Genomic DNA, 16,658 nt, shown 5'->3' on the forward strand with positions numbered 1-16,658 from the left:
TATCAACTCTTCTGTAATCCCTTCTATATTATCTCCACCTGAAACGACTATTTCTTCATCTCTAGAACTCCTAACAACTCATGTCACCTCTTCCAACTGATTTTTTTCCTTCCAACTAACTTTTAAGAAGTTATCTTTTTCTATATACTTCTAATCTTTCCTTTCCTAAAGGTAGACTTTTGGTTAAAAATGAAAAAGTGTAAACAAAAAAAATATTTAATTGAATTTTTTAAAAAAAACCCACTACCCAAATTATGAAAGTTAGAAATATCTGGTTCTGAAAATACTGCAAAGTGAAGTCTTCCACAGTAAGAAAATACTACAGAGCTCTTTTAACACAAACAGTAGGATGTTCCATTAGAAGAAACGATTTAATTAATGGCAAAGTGGGGTGGTATCTCCCACTGCCCAGTTCTTTATTTCAGAAAAAGAGCTTCTCACCAAAAACTAGATTAAAAGATTTTTATAAGAATGGCAAAAGACCTGCCTTCAAAAGGCAAAAAAGATAAAGTAGAAAGTACATTTACCCATTAGATTAGAGGGGAAAAGTTTAGAAGTTTGAAAACACCAAGAATTGGCTAGAGGATGTGAGGAAACAGGAGCTTTTTTCCAGTGCTTGTAGAAAAGTCAATTTATACAGCCACTCCAGAGAGGTACTGGCATATCTAATAAAACTAAAAATTCACATAAACCATGTTGTAGCAATTTTACTTTTAGGAATATAATTGACCCCTAAACATTGGGGTTTTGAGTCCCGACACCCCCAGGGTCGTAAAACCCAAGTATAACTTCTGTCTCCTCCAAAACTTAATTACACCAGTTGTCCCTCGTATCCACGGGGGATTGGTTCCAGGAACCCCTGCAGGTACCAAAATCCACAGATGCTCAAGTCCCCTATGCAAAATGGTATAGCTCAGTCAGCCCTTTGCATCTGTGGACTCCCAACCACAGATCAAAAACAGTACAGGTATTTGTTTAAAAATATCTGCGAATAAATGGACCTGTGCAGTTGAAACCCATGCTGTTCAAGGGTCAACTGTATCTTTTATGTAAATCTTCAAACACATGAACATTATATGTTATTTACGGCTGTGTGTTTACATAATAGAAGTATGGACTGAAAAGCTACAAATCCAAATTCATGATAGTGTTGCTTTTGTAAACAACAAAGTGGACTTCAACTTTATCGGTCATGTTTTATTTGGAGAAGGAATAATTTAAATGAAATATGAACATGTTAATTTAGGGTGGAGGATATGTGAATATTGATTATATTATTCTGTGTATTTTACTGAAATTTAGAATCTTTCTAAATTAAAAAGTAATAGTATTGCTTAAGACGTGGAACAAAATGATAAATCATATACAACTGATAAATGGGATTTTAAAGTTAAATAATTACTAAGTCATACATGGTTTCTTTTCAAAGAATATGAATATAGAGAAATACCCTTGCCATGTGTTTGGATAATATGACTGATGTAAAGAAAATGGTCCCCTAATCAAATGGTATGAACCACAGTGTAATATAAAGGAAAGAGTACAGGTTTTCTAGGTAGTCAGACCTGGTTTCCTAGTTTTGTTTCATCAGCTAGTAGCTGGGTAAGTTATTTTAACCTCTTTGAACTTTAGCTTTAGACACCTCATCTATAATATTTATCTCATAAGATTAAGAGGCATAAACGAGAATAAGTTTATAAAATGCCACGCCAACATGGCGTACACAGTAAATGACAGCTGCTGCTAACCAGGCACTCATTATTAACTAAAGAATGGTAATCTATGAAATTCCATGAAGACTCAATGGATAGAGGGAAGAGAGCCAAAGGATAAGCATTTGTCAGTGTCTTCAGCGTTTGTCCAGAGCACAGGACTTTGATCTTAACTCCAGATTGTCAAAGGGAAATTAAAGTACATAACATCTGGTCTCTGTTTTAAAATATTCTAGGAAGAAAAGTAAGATTAATAAAATGCTGATAATTGTTGAAACTGAGTAATGGGCACATGGGATTCATAATAGTCTCTCCACTTTTATGCACATTTAGAAAGGAGGGAAGGAAAGAAGGAAGGAAGAAACAAAAGAATCAAAGAACCAATTTTTTAAAAAGCAAGTTAACCTAGAATGGAGAAGAGAAATTTTCCCAGCTATCCTGACTTGGTTAAAACAATTCCTTACGGTTATCCAAATCTCTTTATTCTGACAGTATAAGCCTCACTCTGCAGGCAACAGAGTGTTGTTGTGGCTTCAGAGCTGGGAAGGTCATTCCCACTAGACGTGTGGAGATGTAAAAACTCTTCTTACTAATCAAGAAGTTTTCTGTGCATTCTTAAAAAAAAAAAAAAAAAAAAAGTTTCTTGCCATGCTGGTGTTGCTCAGTGGTTTGAGTGTAGACTCATGGACCAAGAGGTTGACAGTTTGATTCCTGGTCAGGGCACATGCCCGGGTTGCAGGCTTAATGGCCCGGAGGGGGCGTGCAGGAGGCAGCCGATCGATGATGTTTCTCCCATTGATGTTTCAATCTCTCTATCCCTCTCCCTTCCTCTCTCTCTAAAAATCAATAAAAAACATACCTAAAAAAATTTTTTTTTAAGTTTCTTAATAGAAAAACAGTTCTGGGATTTAGCAGAAACTGCCAGTTAAACCCCAATATTCATTCTTTGCTTCTCTCTCATAGTGACAGAGCCCCCAATTTTCAGCTAGGGTTACTGAAAATAGAATACTGACTATGTACCCCAGCCGCTGCACAAGTAGGTGGGCCATCTGATTTCTGGCTAAAGGCACATGAACAGAACTGATGAGTGCAACTTTTGGGTTACGTTTCTCCCCTCCCCCTTACTCTTCTCTCTTCCCGCTGGCCAGAAATGTGAACGTGGTAGCATGAGATAAAGTAGCTATCTTAGCCCACAAGCTGAAAATCAAATTTTGTGAATGACAGAGCAACTAATTATGAGTCTAGATTCTTGAAAATTGTGGAATCAACACACCAGAACTGCCTACTGGTCTTTTATGTATGAGAGAAATAAATGTATTTAAGCCTGATTTCTTGATATTTTGGTTACAGCAGTTGAACTTTTTTTTCCCTAAGATAAGTCTTCACATTTCTTAAATATATCAAATTTTCTAACCTATTGCATAAGCTAAATTACACATAATCTATTTTCATGTTCCTAAAGAAAGCAAAGTTCTTAAAAGGAAATAATATATACATATTGGACCTATTTTAATTTCTTTCCCCAAATTCCATGCATCTGACTTGCTTTCCCGTCCTTGTGCCAACCTCTATCCTCACAATTGCTTCAAAATTTCCAGGATATGATGTAATCTCTCCCAGAGCCAAATAAAAACGTGGTATCCAAAATTGGCCACAGGAGGGCAGTTTTTATTAGCAAAGCTTATCCACTATGATCACAGCACTTACAAGATAAACAGCTCCTCCTGTCTTCTAAAAAAACCAAGAATGAGGAAGCTGGTTTTCTACTGGGGGAATCTACACACAGCTGTCTGTGGACACCACAAGGAATGCTCTCAAGCAAGACACTATAACCCCAAATTAGTTTTGATTTTTTTAACAATATAACATTTTGGCCTAGAACCTTCTCTGTATTCCTAATTTCCTTCTAGTTTTACATAGCAGACACCCCTTATTTTGTATTGTTATAAATATATCACTTTGATTTAATGTTCTATTTCTGCCTTTCCTGTGCCCTTTACAGACCTTTGGCAAGTCAGCAAGATTCTGTGATTTTTTTCATCCAGACACTGAAAAATACAGCAATTACAATTTAGTACTCAGTGATAATAACTATTACCATGGTACTCATGCACGTTTACAGAGGGCTCATCCCTGGTTACGTACATTAGCTACTATCATTTACTGAGCATCTGCTCTGTGCCAGGTTCTTTATATACAATGGTCTCTAATTATCCTACAACTCTGAAAGACAGAGGATATTTTTCCAGATAAACCTGCCCAGGTCACATCAGTAATTAGTGGCCGAGGTGTGAGATTTGTAACAAGCTCTAGTCCAAAGCTCATGTTCTTTTTACTATACTCACTGCTTACTTCCCACATGAACCCACTAATTCCTGTTCCTTCTCATGGCAAAAGCAGTACCTCTCTCTACTTTAATGAAACAGATACGCTGTGTTTCTATTGTGCCGAAGCTGTATGGAAGGTAAAACAACATCATTTTGTTCACCCTTCTGCTCTCCAGTTTCTAGGAATGTACTTCAGCAGTAACCAGGGACTCTCTGTACTTGCAGATAGCTCCTTATCTCAAGTTCAAAGCATGAACTAAATTTCCTGGACAAAGAGTGATGTCTTTTCTCATGCTCTACTGCTTCTTTGCAGTTCTTCCACTTTCTCCTGTGGCTTTTCTTTTTAGGTGCCTTTTTAACTTTATTCAGGGCATTCTAGCACAAACCCCTCCACTTCCTCTTGGTTTTCACTGCCATTAGGTAGGTGGCAATGTGACAAGAAAGCCAATACAGTTGTTCGGCATTACTGGATGAGTGTATTAGCAAAATACAAAGTGGCACAGAGTGGAAACTAACTTCTCCTGAGCTTCTGAGCATAAACAGCAATGCTATATTAATTCAAAACCTAAATCAATAATATCGTGTATCTCCAGGTAAAGCAAAGTAGATTTTGAAGAATATGTAGGAAGTGTCTGTGTAGGAAGTCCGCATGACAATAACGTGCTCACTAAAGGACATTAGCAAAATGCTTGCCCCTGACCAAAACAATAGAGGGAGATTAGGACGCAGTTGACGCACCTTAGTGATTCTGGTTACGGAAGCCACAAAGTCAAATGTGATCATGTAGCTCAGTGGTTCCTAAATTTGCCTAATCATATGAGTTAGCAGGGGAGCATTTGAAAAATACTGATTCCCAGGGCCCCCAAAGAAGATTCTGATTCAATAAGTTTGAGATAGGGGCCTAGGTATCTACGTTTTTAATCACCAGATGATTCCTATGACCAGGTAAGTTTGGGAAGTAGTTAGTGGACTCTTACAGATTTTAGAACCCCCTATATAACACTATAAATTTTTATCTCATTCCACCTGTAGCTATCTAAACTATCTGAAATGTCTAAAACTTTTTTTAAAAAACACACGTCTTTATTGATTTCAGAGAGAGGAAAAGAGGGGGAGAGAGAGAAAGAAACATCAGTGATGAGAGAGTCATTGATCGGCTGCTTCCTGCATGCCCCCAACTGGGGATTGAGCCCGCAACCCGGGCATGTGCCCTGATTGGGAATCGAACCGAGATCTCCTGGATCCCAGGTCGATGTTCAAAAGCTGAGCCATGCTGGCTGGGCAAACCTTTTTCTATTTTAAAGTATTCCTCTCAAAACAATTCACTCTCCCTAGGTAGGCTGGCTCTAAAGTTGAAAAGCAAACACTTCACATAATGTTCTTAAGAGAATATATCTGCCCAAAAAGTAAGATAATTTAACTCAGGATGTTCTAAAAGCATGTTTAGATTACAGATAATTTTAATTAGTTCTGGAATGAGGAGTTTTGGGTTCAAATTATGTTGCTTATTAGCTGTAGGAAAACATGGATCGATGTGCAATTTTACAGTTCTCCCAACACATTAATTCTCCATACCTCCAAATTATAAAGAAAAGAAACTGTTCAAAGAGCCAAGAATCAAAGAGATCACACAGCCTGGACATCAGAGGCAAAAACTATAGCACTCTCCTATCAGAAATAAACAAGTAAAACAGTAGACCTTGGTCCCACTTTAGATCAAATCAGGAGCAAAGCTGTGTCCATGAAGTCAGTCACCTTCACTGCCAGAGGTAACACTGTGACCTTTGCCTCTTTGACTGTTCAGGGACCCTCTACAACACATGCTCCTGCTCCTGTCAATGGTTAATTACTGTACGATGGATTTCACATTGACTGACTTGCTTTTCCAAGGGGGCTTTTCATCTACAGGTTTTTCTGGGATCAGCAACCCTGTCACCCTATATCTTTTCAGCACTTGTCAATTATTTAAGCAAATAATGGTCATTTCCTTGTTGACCTCCCCATCCCCACCCAACACAAACCTTGGAGGGCTGAATCTTGGGTGACTGGGCAGTCCCTTCTCCAGCAGTTATGACCTGTTTTTGAGGGGACACAGCTATCATGTGACCCCCTTTCACAGTCACATACTGAGGGAGTGGTGACTGGCTGGCAGCTCCTGTTGTGGGCACGTGAGAGGCTTCACCAGGTTCCTGTTTGATGATTACCTTGCAACAAACATGATAATGATACTGAATACACATCCCAAGGAAAAAAGCTACTAATATCTGAATCTATTCTGTTTGCAAGAAGGAATTCATAAATAGATGAAGCTTGGTCTGCAGAGAATGACTCCACCAGGATAAAAACACTGCATGAAGATAGCCCATAGCAGCTACTAAAAGGACCAAAAGTAGGATCTGGACTTGATCCTGTTTATCTGCAACTCAACCTAGTCCTTTTAGACTCTGGCAAACTGGCAGCAGAGAGAAACGGACTGTGCTCTCTGAAGTTCCCATCTCACTGGGCTCCCAGGGCTGCCCTGTGGACGCCACGGAATAAACAGAAGCATGTCTCCAAAGCAGGATCTGGTCTTAGAACTGAGCTCAATGAAAAAATTACATGTTGTGGGATAGTGTCACTCGACTCCAACATGCCACAAAAAAGACTAGGCAACATGACCATATTGACTTGTAGGATAATCCCCTAAAAAATACTCACTTTTGTGAAAGCTCCAAGTCCTCCAGTTATAGGTTTGGGGCTCTGAACCTTAGGGTGACTCCCAATTGGGCAAAGAGGTGGCATAGACGCAAACAAAGACTCCTCCTGCTGTGAATGTAAAACACACAGTGTAAGATTAAGGTAAAATGCATGATTTCAGATACTCTACAGTCACTTACATTTAATACAGACCTGTGACATTCTCTAGCACCATAAACCAAAAACCAAACCAAAACAAAAAGCCCGAAACTCTTTGGGGTCTTCCAAGCCTCCACACCTGCATTTTAATATTATTTTAGAAACCAAATGCAAAGAAAGGCTATTAACTTGGCAGAAACCTACTCATCTGTGCCCCACATATGCTGGAAGACGTCTATCATACTACCTCTGATATTTGGTTGACTCCCTGGTTTCCATTTCTAGTATCCCGCCAAATGGTAAACTATTAAACGAGAGGCACTATGTCTTTTCTATCCCTAGAGCCTGGGCACTAAGTAAGTAAGTGAATGAATCAGGCAGTTACAGTGTTTCAGCACATACACCCTTCTAATCGTACTCATGACTTGTTTTGTTATCTGTACTCAGAATAAACATCCAGTACATGGGAAAATTTTTCAATAAGCACTTAGAAAACAAAACAATAAAAAGAACTTGAACAAATAGCAAACGCAAAGACAGCAAAAGTCAACATTCAAAATACTATCATTTGTCTCCAATTCTCAAATACAAAATGCAAATCTTGGAGGCAAATTGTCATAAAAAAATGTTAGGGGCAAGAAACAAAGTTAAGAAAATTGCCCGTGTAATGAAAAGATCATCAACAAGTATTTAGAAAAAGACTGGCAAAGAATTAAGACTTTGAAGGGAATTATTACAATTCAGGCATTTGTGTAATACAGTGCTCACAGATTACACTGAATTTAGAGAAAACCTTGCCTTAGACCAGGAAACTATTTCGTATCATCACCATTAAATGCCTAAAAATAAGAAACACTTCGTTATGCTAGCACTAGTCATGTAAGGGATGATCTCAGAATTCTTGGGAATTCTCACACAGGAGTTTAAACCTCAAAAGCTCTAGCCTGAAGGGCAACCATGACAATGATAAATAAGTTGAATAACTAACTAAACAGCAGGAACTGCCTTTGTTAAACAGTGAGCAGACAGCTAGCACCTTGAGCTGAACAAGTCAGAGGATACTGGGAATTCCAAATCTCAAAGGGCTTACTACCTGAAAATTTTTAGATAAAAATTGTGGAAAAGAGGAATTATTTTCTTTCTTTCTTTCTTTTAAAATATGTCTTTATTGATTTCAGAGAGAGGATGGGAGAGGGAGAAAGAGAGCTGGAACATCAATGATGAGAGAGTCATTGATTGGCTGCCTCCTGCACACCCCCTACTGGAGATCAAGCCAGCAACCCAGGCATGTGCCCTAACCAGGAATCAAACCATGATCTCCTAGATCACAGGTCGATGCTCAACCGCTGAGCCACACCGGCCAGACAAAAGGAATTATTTTCAAGTAACCAAATGACATGTGGAAAAGGAAATAAGGAAATATATTTACTCTTTATTGGTGCAAATATAGGAAAAAAGGAATGTATTGTCAAATGAATATTTTCATAAGGAAAAATTTATAACAAAGCTGTCCCCCTCACCCAAAAAAGAGGTCGTCTCATCATAGTAAGTTTTCAAATAGACACTGGATAACCAATTGACAGAAGTGTTGAGAAACATTTTCTACACTAGGAAAAGATCAAGGGAAGGTATAGAAGTCTGGAATAAGATGATCATCAAGATACTTATTAGCCTGAAGGTTGTACTTTATGAAGTTTGCAATATCAACTTACTGTTGAATTCAAACATACTGTCTTTAAAACTAGCAAAATGCAATAATGCAATAGAGTGTTACCTTGACAGTAGATGTTACAAAACTACTTCCATGAATTTTAGGAATAGGGGAACCTGTTCCTTGGGAGGCCTGAGATGCAGTGGAGAGCTTGTTTGTAGGACTTCCTGTAAGCAAGGCAGATGTAAAAATAAAGTATAAACAAAAGAAAATTTGCAAAATGGAATTTTAAAGAATTTTCCACCACCCTCCCTTTCCCCACTATTTATTTTTCATTTTTAGGGTTGAAAACTTAGAATCCTGAAATTGTTACAGAAGAAACACTTAAGGACTTGTCCTACAAAGTTTACCACTTCACTAACCTGAAAAGGGACAAGAACCTAGTAAGGATGTGTGGAATAAATAAAGTAAATAGACATATATATACTCTGCTACTTATATAAAAAGATGCTGTAACATAATAGAATTGGTTATTTAACAAGGTGCCAAAATGTATACATTCAAGTGAATGCTGGTCCCTTCAAAGTAGTTTCACTACAAGGTTATACCTATTTGAAAATACTGCCAACATCAAACATTTTATACTCCATCTGTACAACTGCCTCTAGGGTCTGATAAAAATAAGTCACATTGTCTACATTCAAAAATAAGTCAAGACCTTGCCCAGCTGGGCATGGCTCAGTGGCTGAGCATCGACCCAGGATCCAGGATATCCCAGTTCAATTCCTGGTCAGGGCACATGCCTGGGTTTGTGGGCTCCATCCCCAGTTGGGGGCCTGCAGGAGGCAAGCTGTCAATGATTCTCCCATCATTGATGTTTCTATCTCTCTCTCCCTTTCCCTTCCTCTCTCTGAAATCAATAAAGATATATTTTTAAAAAAAATAATAAGTCAAGACCAAAAACGGTATTTGATCTCCTGTCCATGTACCAAACTTGGTCTGCAAAGATGTTTGGCTGGTTGCTAAAACTAAATATCCTCAAAGCATACCTTATTTGGCATCCCAAAGTATATTCAAAAGGCCCTTAGGTAATTTCTGAAAGTAGCTTTTAAAGGAGTTCCATAATTACAATCACTGTTAAAGGAACCAACTTTTCCCCAAAAACCTACTTGGAACAGCCCAACGCACATCTGCATGTGTTAAAATCAAGTATTTGGAAAAAAAAGTTTCATTACCTTATAGTCATCTCTCTTATTTCATTTCTCTTTTTATTATTTCTCTTAATTAGAAGTGAAAACTACAGGAAAGTTCACACTTATGAACATGTGTTTAAATAGTTTAATTGAAGGGAATAAATAACGCCAGTGAAAGTACTTAAAAAAAAACAAACCACACCTGAAAAGCAGTCTGTAGTTACATGAGATTATGACAAACATGGAAAATCCAAAGCCTCTGTATTCTTCCTATTAGCGTTTTCTTTTTATAATGGTAGGGTACACTTTTCTCTCCACACACAAAATTTATCTTATTCACAGGAAAGTAAAGATGACTTTTTTATTTGACTGGGGTGATATATATATGGCTCACAAAGTTATTCTGGTACTAAAGCTTAATTTGGAAAAGTTAATAACCACATTGCTTGCAGGCCCAAAAAGAATGTCTTTCAAATGAAATAAAATCAACTCTCTCTCTCTCTTTTTTTTTCTTTTGGAAAATTAATTATGACTCATTTTTAATCTTCAGAAACTAGAAATAAAACTTAAGTAAATTCCTAAAAATATTAACTTTTACAAACAGTACATCTTCCCTCAGAGAAATAGCACTGGTGTTACTCTCATATATCCCCTCCTCTTGTTTATGGATAGAGAGTTCATTCTCTCATTATATGGCTACTAAGTCATGCTAGGATTTCATCTTTAGAAAAGATCAAATCTTTGGATCGTATAAATATTGATCAAACACACACCTGTAGTGGGAGTGGTGGCTCCAATAACCTGCCCTGGCTTGTCCATGATAACATAAGGGTTACTAATAACAGAGCTGGCAGTGCCTTGCTTCACATGGACTGGAGTGGAAGTTGGGGTTCGAGGCAATGGTGATGGACTTGGCGTTGATATGGGGGAACCTTTATTAATTAAAAAGAGAAACAAATAAACTAAACAAAATAGATATATCCAACCTATCTAAGAAGATGCTGGGAGATAATGAAAGAAGGGCAGGGCTGCCAGGACAAAGGTGCCAAATTGGGAAAAGAGAATGAGACTGTATGTTTCAGGTACTGAGCAGCAGCAGCAGCAACAGTGTAGCTGAGGCCAGGGACTAGTGTGCTTCGCTGACTACAGCCTTATCCTGGACCAGCAGCATGAGCGTCCTCATCATCAGGGAGCTTGTTAGAAACGGATCCTGCCGTCCTACCCCAAACCTACCGAATATAAATCTATATTTTAACAAGTTCCCCTGTAGGAACATTAAAGATTAAAAAGCAGTTATTTACATAACAGTGTGAAACTACTGAATCCCTAGATTATAAATCTCTTAACAATTTAGGCAGGTTGGTATGATTCGAAAATTAGGGAGGAAATTAGTAAGTTTACAGTTGGACTTAGGAATCTGGAGTCTTGATTTGCAATTAATTTCCAATAGAAAAATATGAAATTCACCCACCCGAAACAAAAGTCTCTGTCAATACTGTCACAGTCACAATCCAGAAATTCATGTTCCCACAGAATATGCTCAAGGTTACCAATGTACCATTAAACATCCTCTACTGTTTTCTATTGATTAAATTTGACATCCATGAATCTCTCTAAACTTCAAACCAATTTATACACTCAGCCTCTTCTACCTCTGAAGCAGCAAGTTTCCAAGTGCTTCTAACAGGTGGGTAAAATTATACATTCTTTACTTCTCTTCAATGTCAAACACTTGGATCATATTTCTGCTTAGTTTTCTATTTTTAACACCAAAGACTCCCTTTCCCCCCCTTCATTTAAGTACTTATAGAAGCCTCACAGTGCCTAAATATTTCTATTGACTCTGTTTGTCTTTTCTGAGGTGGTACGACCAAAACCATAAAGTGTATTCCTACTAATAGTTTACCTCACATAAATGTGAAATTGTCGTGAGGCAATGGACAATTCAACTTTACTGAGAATAGTAGAAATGAATACTTTTTCTCATGTGGTTAGAGTATAAAAGATATTTCAACTCCAAAGGCCTGTACATTTTTTCTATTACTAGTTGCTCCGGTTTCCATATATAATCCCAAAACATAATTCCTACTTTAAATTCAACCATAATCCTAGCAAACATTTTACCTGTGCTGATTCTAGGAGATAAAAATTTACCTTTTTGAACTGCCTCATTCAAAAACTGTTTCCATGCAGCCCTAGCCGGCATTGCCCAGTGGTTAGAGTGTTGGCCTGTGCACCTAGCGGCTACAGGTTCGATTTCCCAGTCAAGGGCACATACCTGGGTGCAGGTTCCCCTAGTCAGGGCATGTGTGGGAGGCAACCAATTGATGTGGCTCTCTCACACTGATGTTTCTCTCTCCCCCCCTCCCCCCTTCCCACTTTAGAATCAATGGAAAAAATATCCTTGCGTGAGGATTAACCAAAAAGAAAAACACAACAAAAAAACCTGTTTCCATATAGATGACTTTTGTTTTTGCTTCATAACAACTTTGCTTTGCTAATCAAAAGTGATTAGCTCACTTGTTAAATACACAAAAACCCTGCTTAGAAGAACTACAAAAATTTTTTTTTATAAAAGCCACAGTATTTTGGTTTGTCATTCCAAAAATTTTTACGCACATCAACTTTACACACATCATCTGTATACCTGAAACAATCTTGCAGCTCATCGTGATAGGCTGGAAGGACTTCCCAGGTGACTCAGGATTAGGAACCTGATTCTGTGGTACGATCTTGCAGCTTGATGCTATTGGCTGAAAAGCTGAATTGCCATGAGAACAAAACATAACTTTCTGGGCTGTTGTCATTTTGGTGGGTGTCCGTTCCAATGCAGATGGCAAAGAATAAAATGTAGTGTGTCTCTCAGTTTCAGTATTGGCTGGGAATCCTGCTTGAAATGACACAGGCAAATTGATAAGTCATTAATCCCTTTGAAATAATAAAATCTTACCACTGTGGGAAAAGAATGAAACAATAAAAATCCCTTTTCATTTCAACAACCACTTAAGACATTTACTAGTAAAATAAATACAATCCACAGTATTTATTATCCCTTTATACATTTTTCGGTGGCGTGTTAAAAAACAAATTTCAACTGAGTAAATTTTACAGATTTTATTTATTCATGAATCAAGCAGCATCCAATCTAGCAGTCAGAAAGGAACTCCCAGGAGCTGTATAAAATGAAGGACTTTTAGAGGCAGAAAAGAACAGGAACAAGGAAGTTATATGAGCGAAAAGCAGACTGGCTGCCTTAAAATCACCTTTCTTCGGGCGGGACGGCAGGGGTCTATCAGGCAGATTACCTATCTAGTGCTGATCAGGGGATTCCTGATTGACTAGTTTAAGATTCCATTTCTGGGAGAGGCTGAAACTATAAGTAAGTTTCAGTTTGGTGACATGAAGCTTGGCATAAGTGACCCCATTTGGGACCTGTTGTATTGTTTTTCAACAAATGTAAATATGCCTCAAATCATATTTTGTTAAAGTGTTTCTTTAAAAAAATTAGAAAACCTATTAACTATAAACAGTATACAAGTTCATTATGTTCTCCTATTTTTTATATACAAATTGAAAACTGTTTAAATTAGAGAAGAGGAAAACTCAAAAGATGCATTCACGCCCTGGCCAGTGTAGCTAGGCTGGTTCCCTGCACCAAAAGGTCACAGATTTGATGCCCGGGTTGCAGGGTCAGTCCCCAGTTAGGGTGTGTACAGAAGGCAATTGATCAATGTTTTTCTCTCTCTTCCTCTCTAAAATCAATAAAAACATTTTTTTTAAAAGCATTCACTTAACCTAATGATGTCCTGTCTTATCAAATGCCCATAAAGAAGATATAACCGAAATTTAAAGAGGAATGAAGTTGAGATTTTATAAAAGAACTAAAATATTAACATCACATTAAAATGTAGTCTAAGAGATTAAACTAATACCATTTAGAGTCAATTTTATTTCTTGAAGTCATATAAGTGAACACTTAAATACTTAAATATTTATTGATAATGAATCTTACATTTTAAATAAGATTAGATATTTAATATTTAAGTTTCTTGTTCACACAATCAGGAACCAGACCAGAATTAGAAGAAACTACTATAATATCATCAGGGAATAAAAATTTAATGCTTTTTAACTCCTGAAAAAAAATTTAATTTTCTTCCACCTAAAGACCTGACAAAATTCAATGTATTTCTGTATTTACTATATATAATCATAAAATGGTTTAAAATACATGGTATCTTTAATTAAGATCTAGTACATGAAAGAATTATAACTCATTAAATTAGTTGCAATTCACTATATTTAATAAAAGGGACTGAGTGCAATGATAGGTTGGAAAGAGACATTAAGATCTATGCTCCAGGCCGGCCAGTGCAGCACAGTGGTTGGGCATCGACCCATGCACCAGGAGGTCACTGGTTGGATTCCCAGCCAGGGCACATGCCTAGATTGTGGACTCAGTCCCCAGTAGGGGGCGTGCAGGAGACAGCCAATTGATGTTTCTCTCTCATCAATGCTTCTCTCTCTCCCTCTCCCTTTCTCTCTCTCTAAAATCAATAAAAACATACATATATATATATTTAAAATCTATGCTCCATGAGACCTCATGGACATGAACAAGCGTGGTGGCTGCTGGGGGTGAGATGGGGGTGGTGGAAGAGGGCATAGAGGGGATAAATGGTGATGGAAATTTTTAAATTTAATTTAAAAAAAAAAAGAAAAAAAGATCTATGTTCCATGACAGTGATGATGCCGAACACAATCACATCACAGGGTTGTTCTTGGATAGTTATTTATAGTTTCTCCATGTTGAGACCAATAAGTAGTAGTTTTTCCATTAGTGAAAAAGGTTCACACAATTTAAGAATGCGGCTGTAGCCCGGCCAGGTGTGGCTCAGAGGTTGAGCACTGACCTAGGATTCAGGCGATAATGGTTCGATTCCCGATCAGGGCACATGCCTGGGTTGAGGGCTCGATCCCCAGTGGGGGACATGCAGGAGACAGCCGATCGATCAGTGACTTTCTCATCATTGATGTGTCTATTTCCCTCCCTCTCTCCCGATCTACCTTCCTCTCTCTGAAATCAATAAAGATATATTTTTAAAAAAAAAATTAAAAAAAAATTTGGCTGTATTTATCTGCTTAACTTTAATTATAAGAGTTCCCTAAGATGTACTGAAAAGCCTTTTATTAAGGTAGAAACAGGTCCTTTCTCTTATCTTTGTCATACTTTTAATGCCTATCTTCTCTCTAATATAGCTGTTAAAATATCCACATTCTCCTCCAGTAAGACAAATCTAAAAACCCAAACTAGAGCAGAAATTCAGTTTTGATATGCCCTAACCTCATGGACTTTGATAAGCTTTACTTTTCTTTGAAGTCTCAAGAGACAAAAGCATTTAACAGAGAAAATGGTTTTACAAAGTTTGTGCTGTAAAATCCAACATTAATACCGCATAATTAGAACTAATGTTTTGTTAGGGAATCATCCCGTTACAGGAAATGTTAATGAGTTCATTTACCTCCATGAGGAGGCAGGGTGACCTTATTTATCATTAGTGTATCTCACAGTGGAAGAGATTTTATTTCTCCCTGCTTAGCTATAACTACGACTTGTGTTCAAGTCTCCTCCCCTAATGCATATACAGGTTTGTTAACTGATTTTTCCAATTCACTATTATTAATTTGATGTTCTGTTCTATTTTATCATGTGCGAAGAATAGTATCTATTCCTTAATAAACAATCTGTCACACTTAATTAAGACTTGTGGCATGGTCTAGTTTGCAACACTGATTTATTCAAGTATGTCCTGAAGAGAAGGAATATAGCTTTTTGTTGAATCTAAAAAATAGCAATACAGCCATAAAAAATAAGGGTAATTTCTATTTAAAAAATTGAATGCTTTTTAGTGAGTTTTGTATTCCTACAAAATGTTAGTAGAACTTAATGAAAGATATTTTCTGAGAAGAGAAAGCATTTGGGCATTTTTGTAACAGGACAATATAATAGAGGCAACATGCCTACTTATGGAAATTTTCCATACACTCTCGAAGGCAGCAGTTCAAAATCATGTTAAGCAAATGAGAAAAAGGAATGCCCCAGAATGACTCCCCCATACAAGGAAAAATATATTACCCTTTTCCACAGAAGAATCAGGTACCGGCTCATGTGACTGCTTTACTGGTGAGGAAGCTTTCACTGGGGCTGGAATGGTCAAAGGCAAAGGTGGTGGGGCATCAGAGATGTCTGACTCGGAGGACTGAGGGTAAATGGGGTCTTCTCCAAGTGAATGCCGGTGGAGCTCAACATCCACTACCTACAAAATTGGACAATAACTGGGCTCATGAATTCATTACAAGTGTGCCAGAAAGTCCCAAACCTTCTAAGAACATGGTACTCTAAGAGATGTGACAAATGATTTCTAAGCATATTTCAAAGGCAATTTCAATCTCAACAACTAAGGATTATCCCAGAATATAATCTATTCTGGCTTAATAGATAATTAGTAAAACCAATCATAAAAACTACGGTCTTTCCACTTGTTGTTTCAATGTCTTAGGACACACTTCCCCAAAATCTTTGCAATGTCTGCCTTTCTCACCATTAGTTCTCAATAAAATGTCATCTTCTCAGGCCTTCCCTACCCAGCCCAGCTAAAGCAACTCTCTTGTCCCCCAGCTACTCTCTCCTCTTTATAGCACTTATTTGTAAATGAAACCTTATTTGCTTTTATGCTTACTATATACCTTCTGCCCATTCTTAACAGAACTAAGAATGTTTTAGAGTAGTAGCTATCTTGTGCAGAAATCTGTATCCCCATTACCTGGACCAGTGCCTAGCATAGACTATGTGCTCAATAAATATCTACTGATGTAACACAAAGTATAACTAGCTAATTATAGCGGCTACTGCTGATATATAATGAATTCCAAAAAGGGG

At 37.5% G+C, this 16,658-nt stretch overlaps 1 protein-coding gene across 6 annotated transcripts in view; it reads right to left on the minus strand.

Annotated features, from left to right (window-relative positions):
* The window catches only part of YEATS2 (YEATS domain containing 2), an 83,392-nt gene that overhangs the window by 25,166 nt on the left and 41,568 nt on the right, over nucleotides 1-16,658 (minus strand). For 4 of the 6 annotated variants that reach the window (XM_087818281.1, XM_087818280.1, XM_087818279.1 and 1 more), the window contains 6 exons: nucleotides 15,855-16,031; nucleotides 12,366-12,605; nucleotides 10,492-10,650; nucleotides 8,649-8,752; nucleotides 6,737-6,844; nucleotides 6,061-6,243 (listed from right to left, as the gene is read on the minus strand). In XM_087818281.1, coding sequence (XP_087674407.1) covers nucleotides 6,061-6,243; nucleotides 6,737-6,844; nucleotides 8,649-8,752; nucleotides 10,492-10,650; nucleotides 12,366-12,605; nucleotides 15,855-16,031 — 971 coding nt within the window. The remainder of the gene's footprint in view (nucleotides 1-6,060; nucleotides 6,244-6,736; nucleotides 6,845-8,648; nucleotides 8,753-10,491; nucleotides 10,651-12,365; nucleotides 12,606-15,854; nucleotides 16,032-16,658) is intronic. The other 2 variants (XM_087818283.1, XM_087818284.1) reach the window with 2 other exon arrangements.

The sequence above is a fragment of the Miniopterus natalensis genome, chromosome 6 (genome assembly GCF_054644295.1).
Source record: "Miniopterus natalensis isolate mMinNat1 chromosome 6, mMinNat1.hap1, whole genome shotgun sequence".
Lineage (NCBI taxonomy): Eukaryota > Metazoa > Chordata > Mammalia > Chiroptera > Miniopteridae > Miniopterus > Miniopterus natalensis.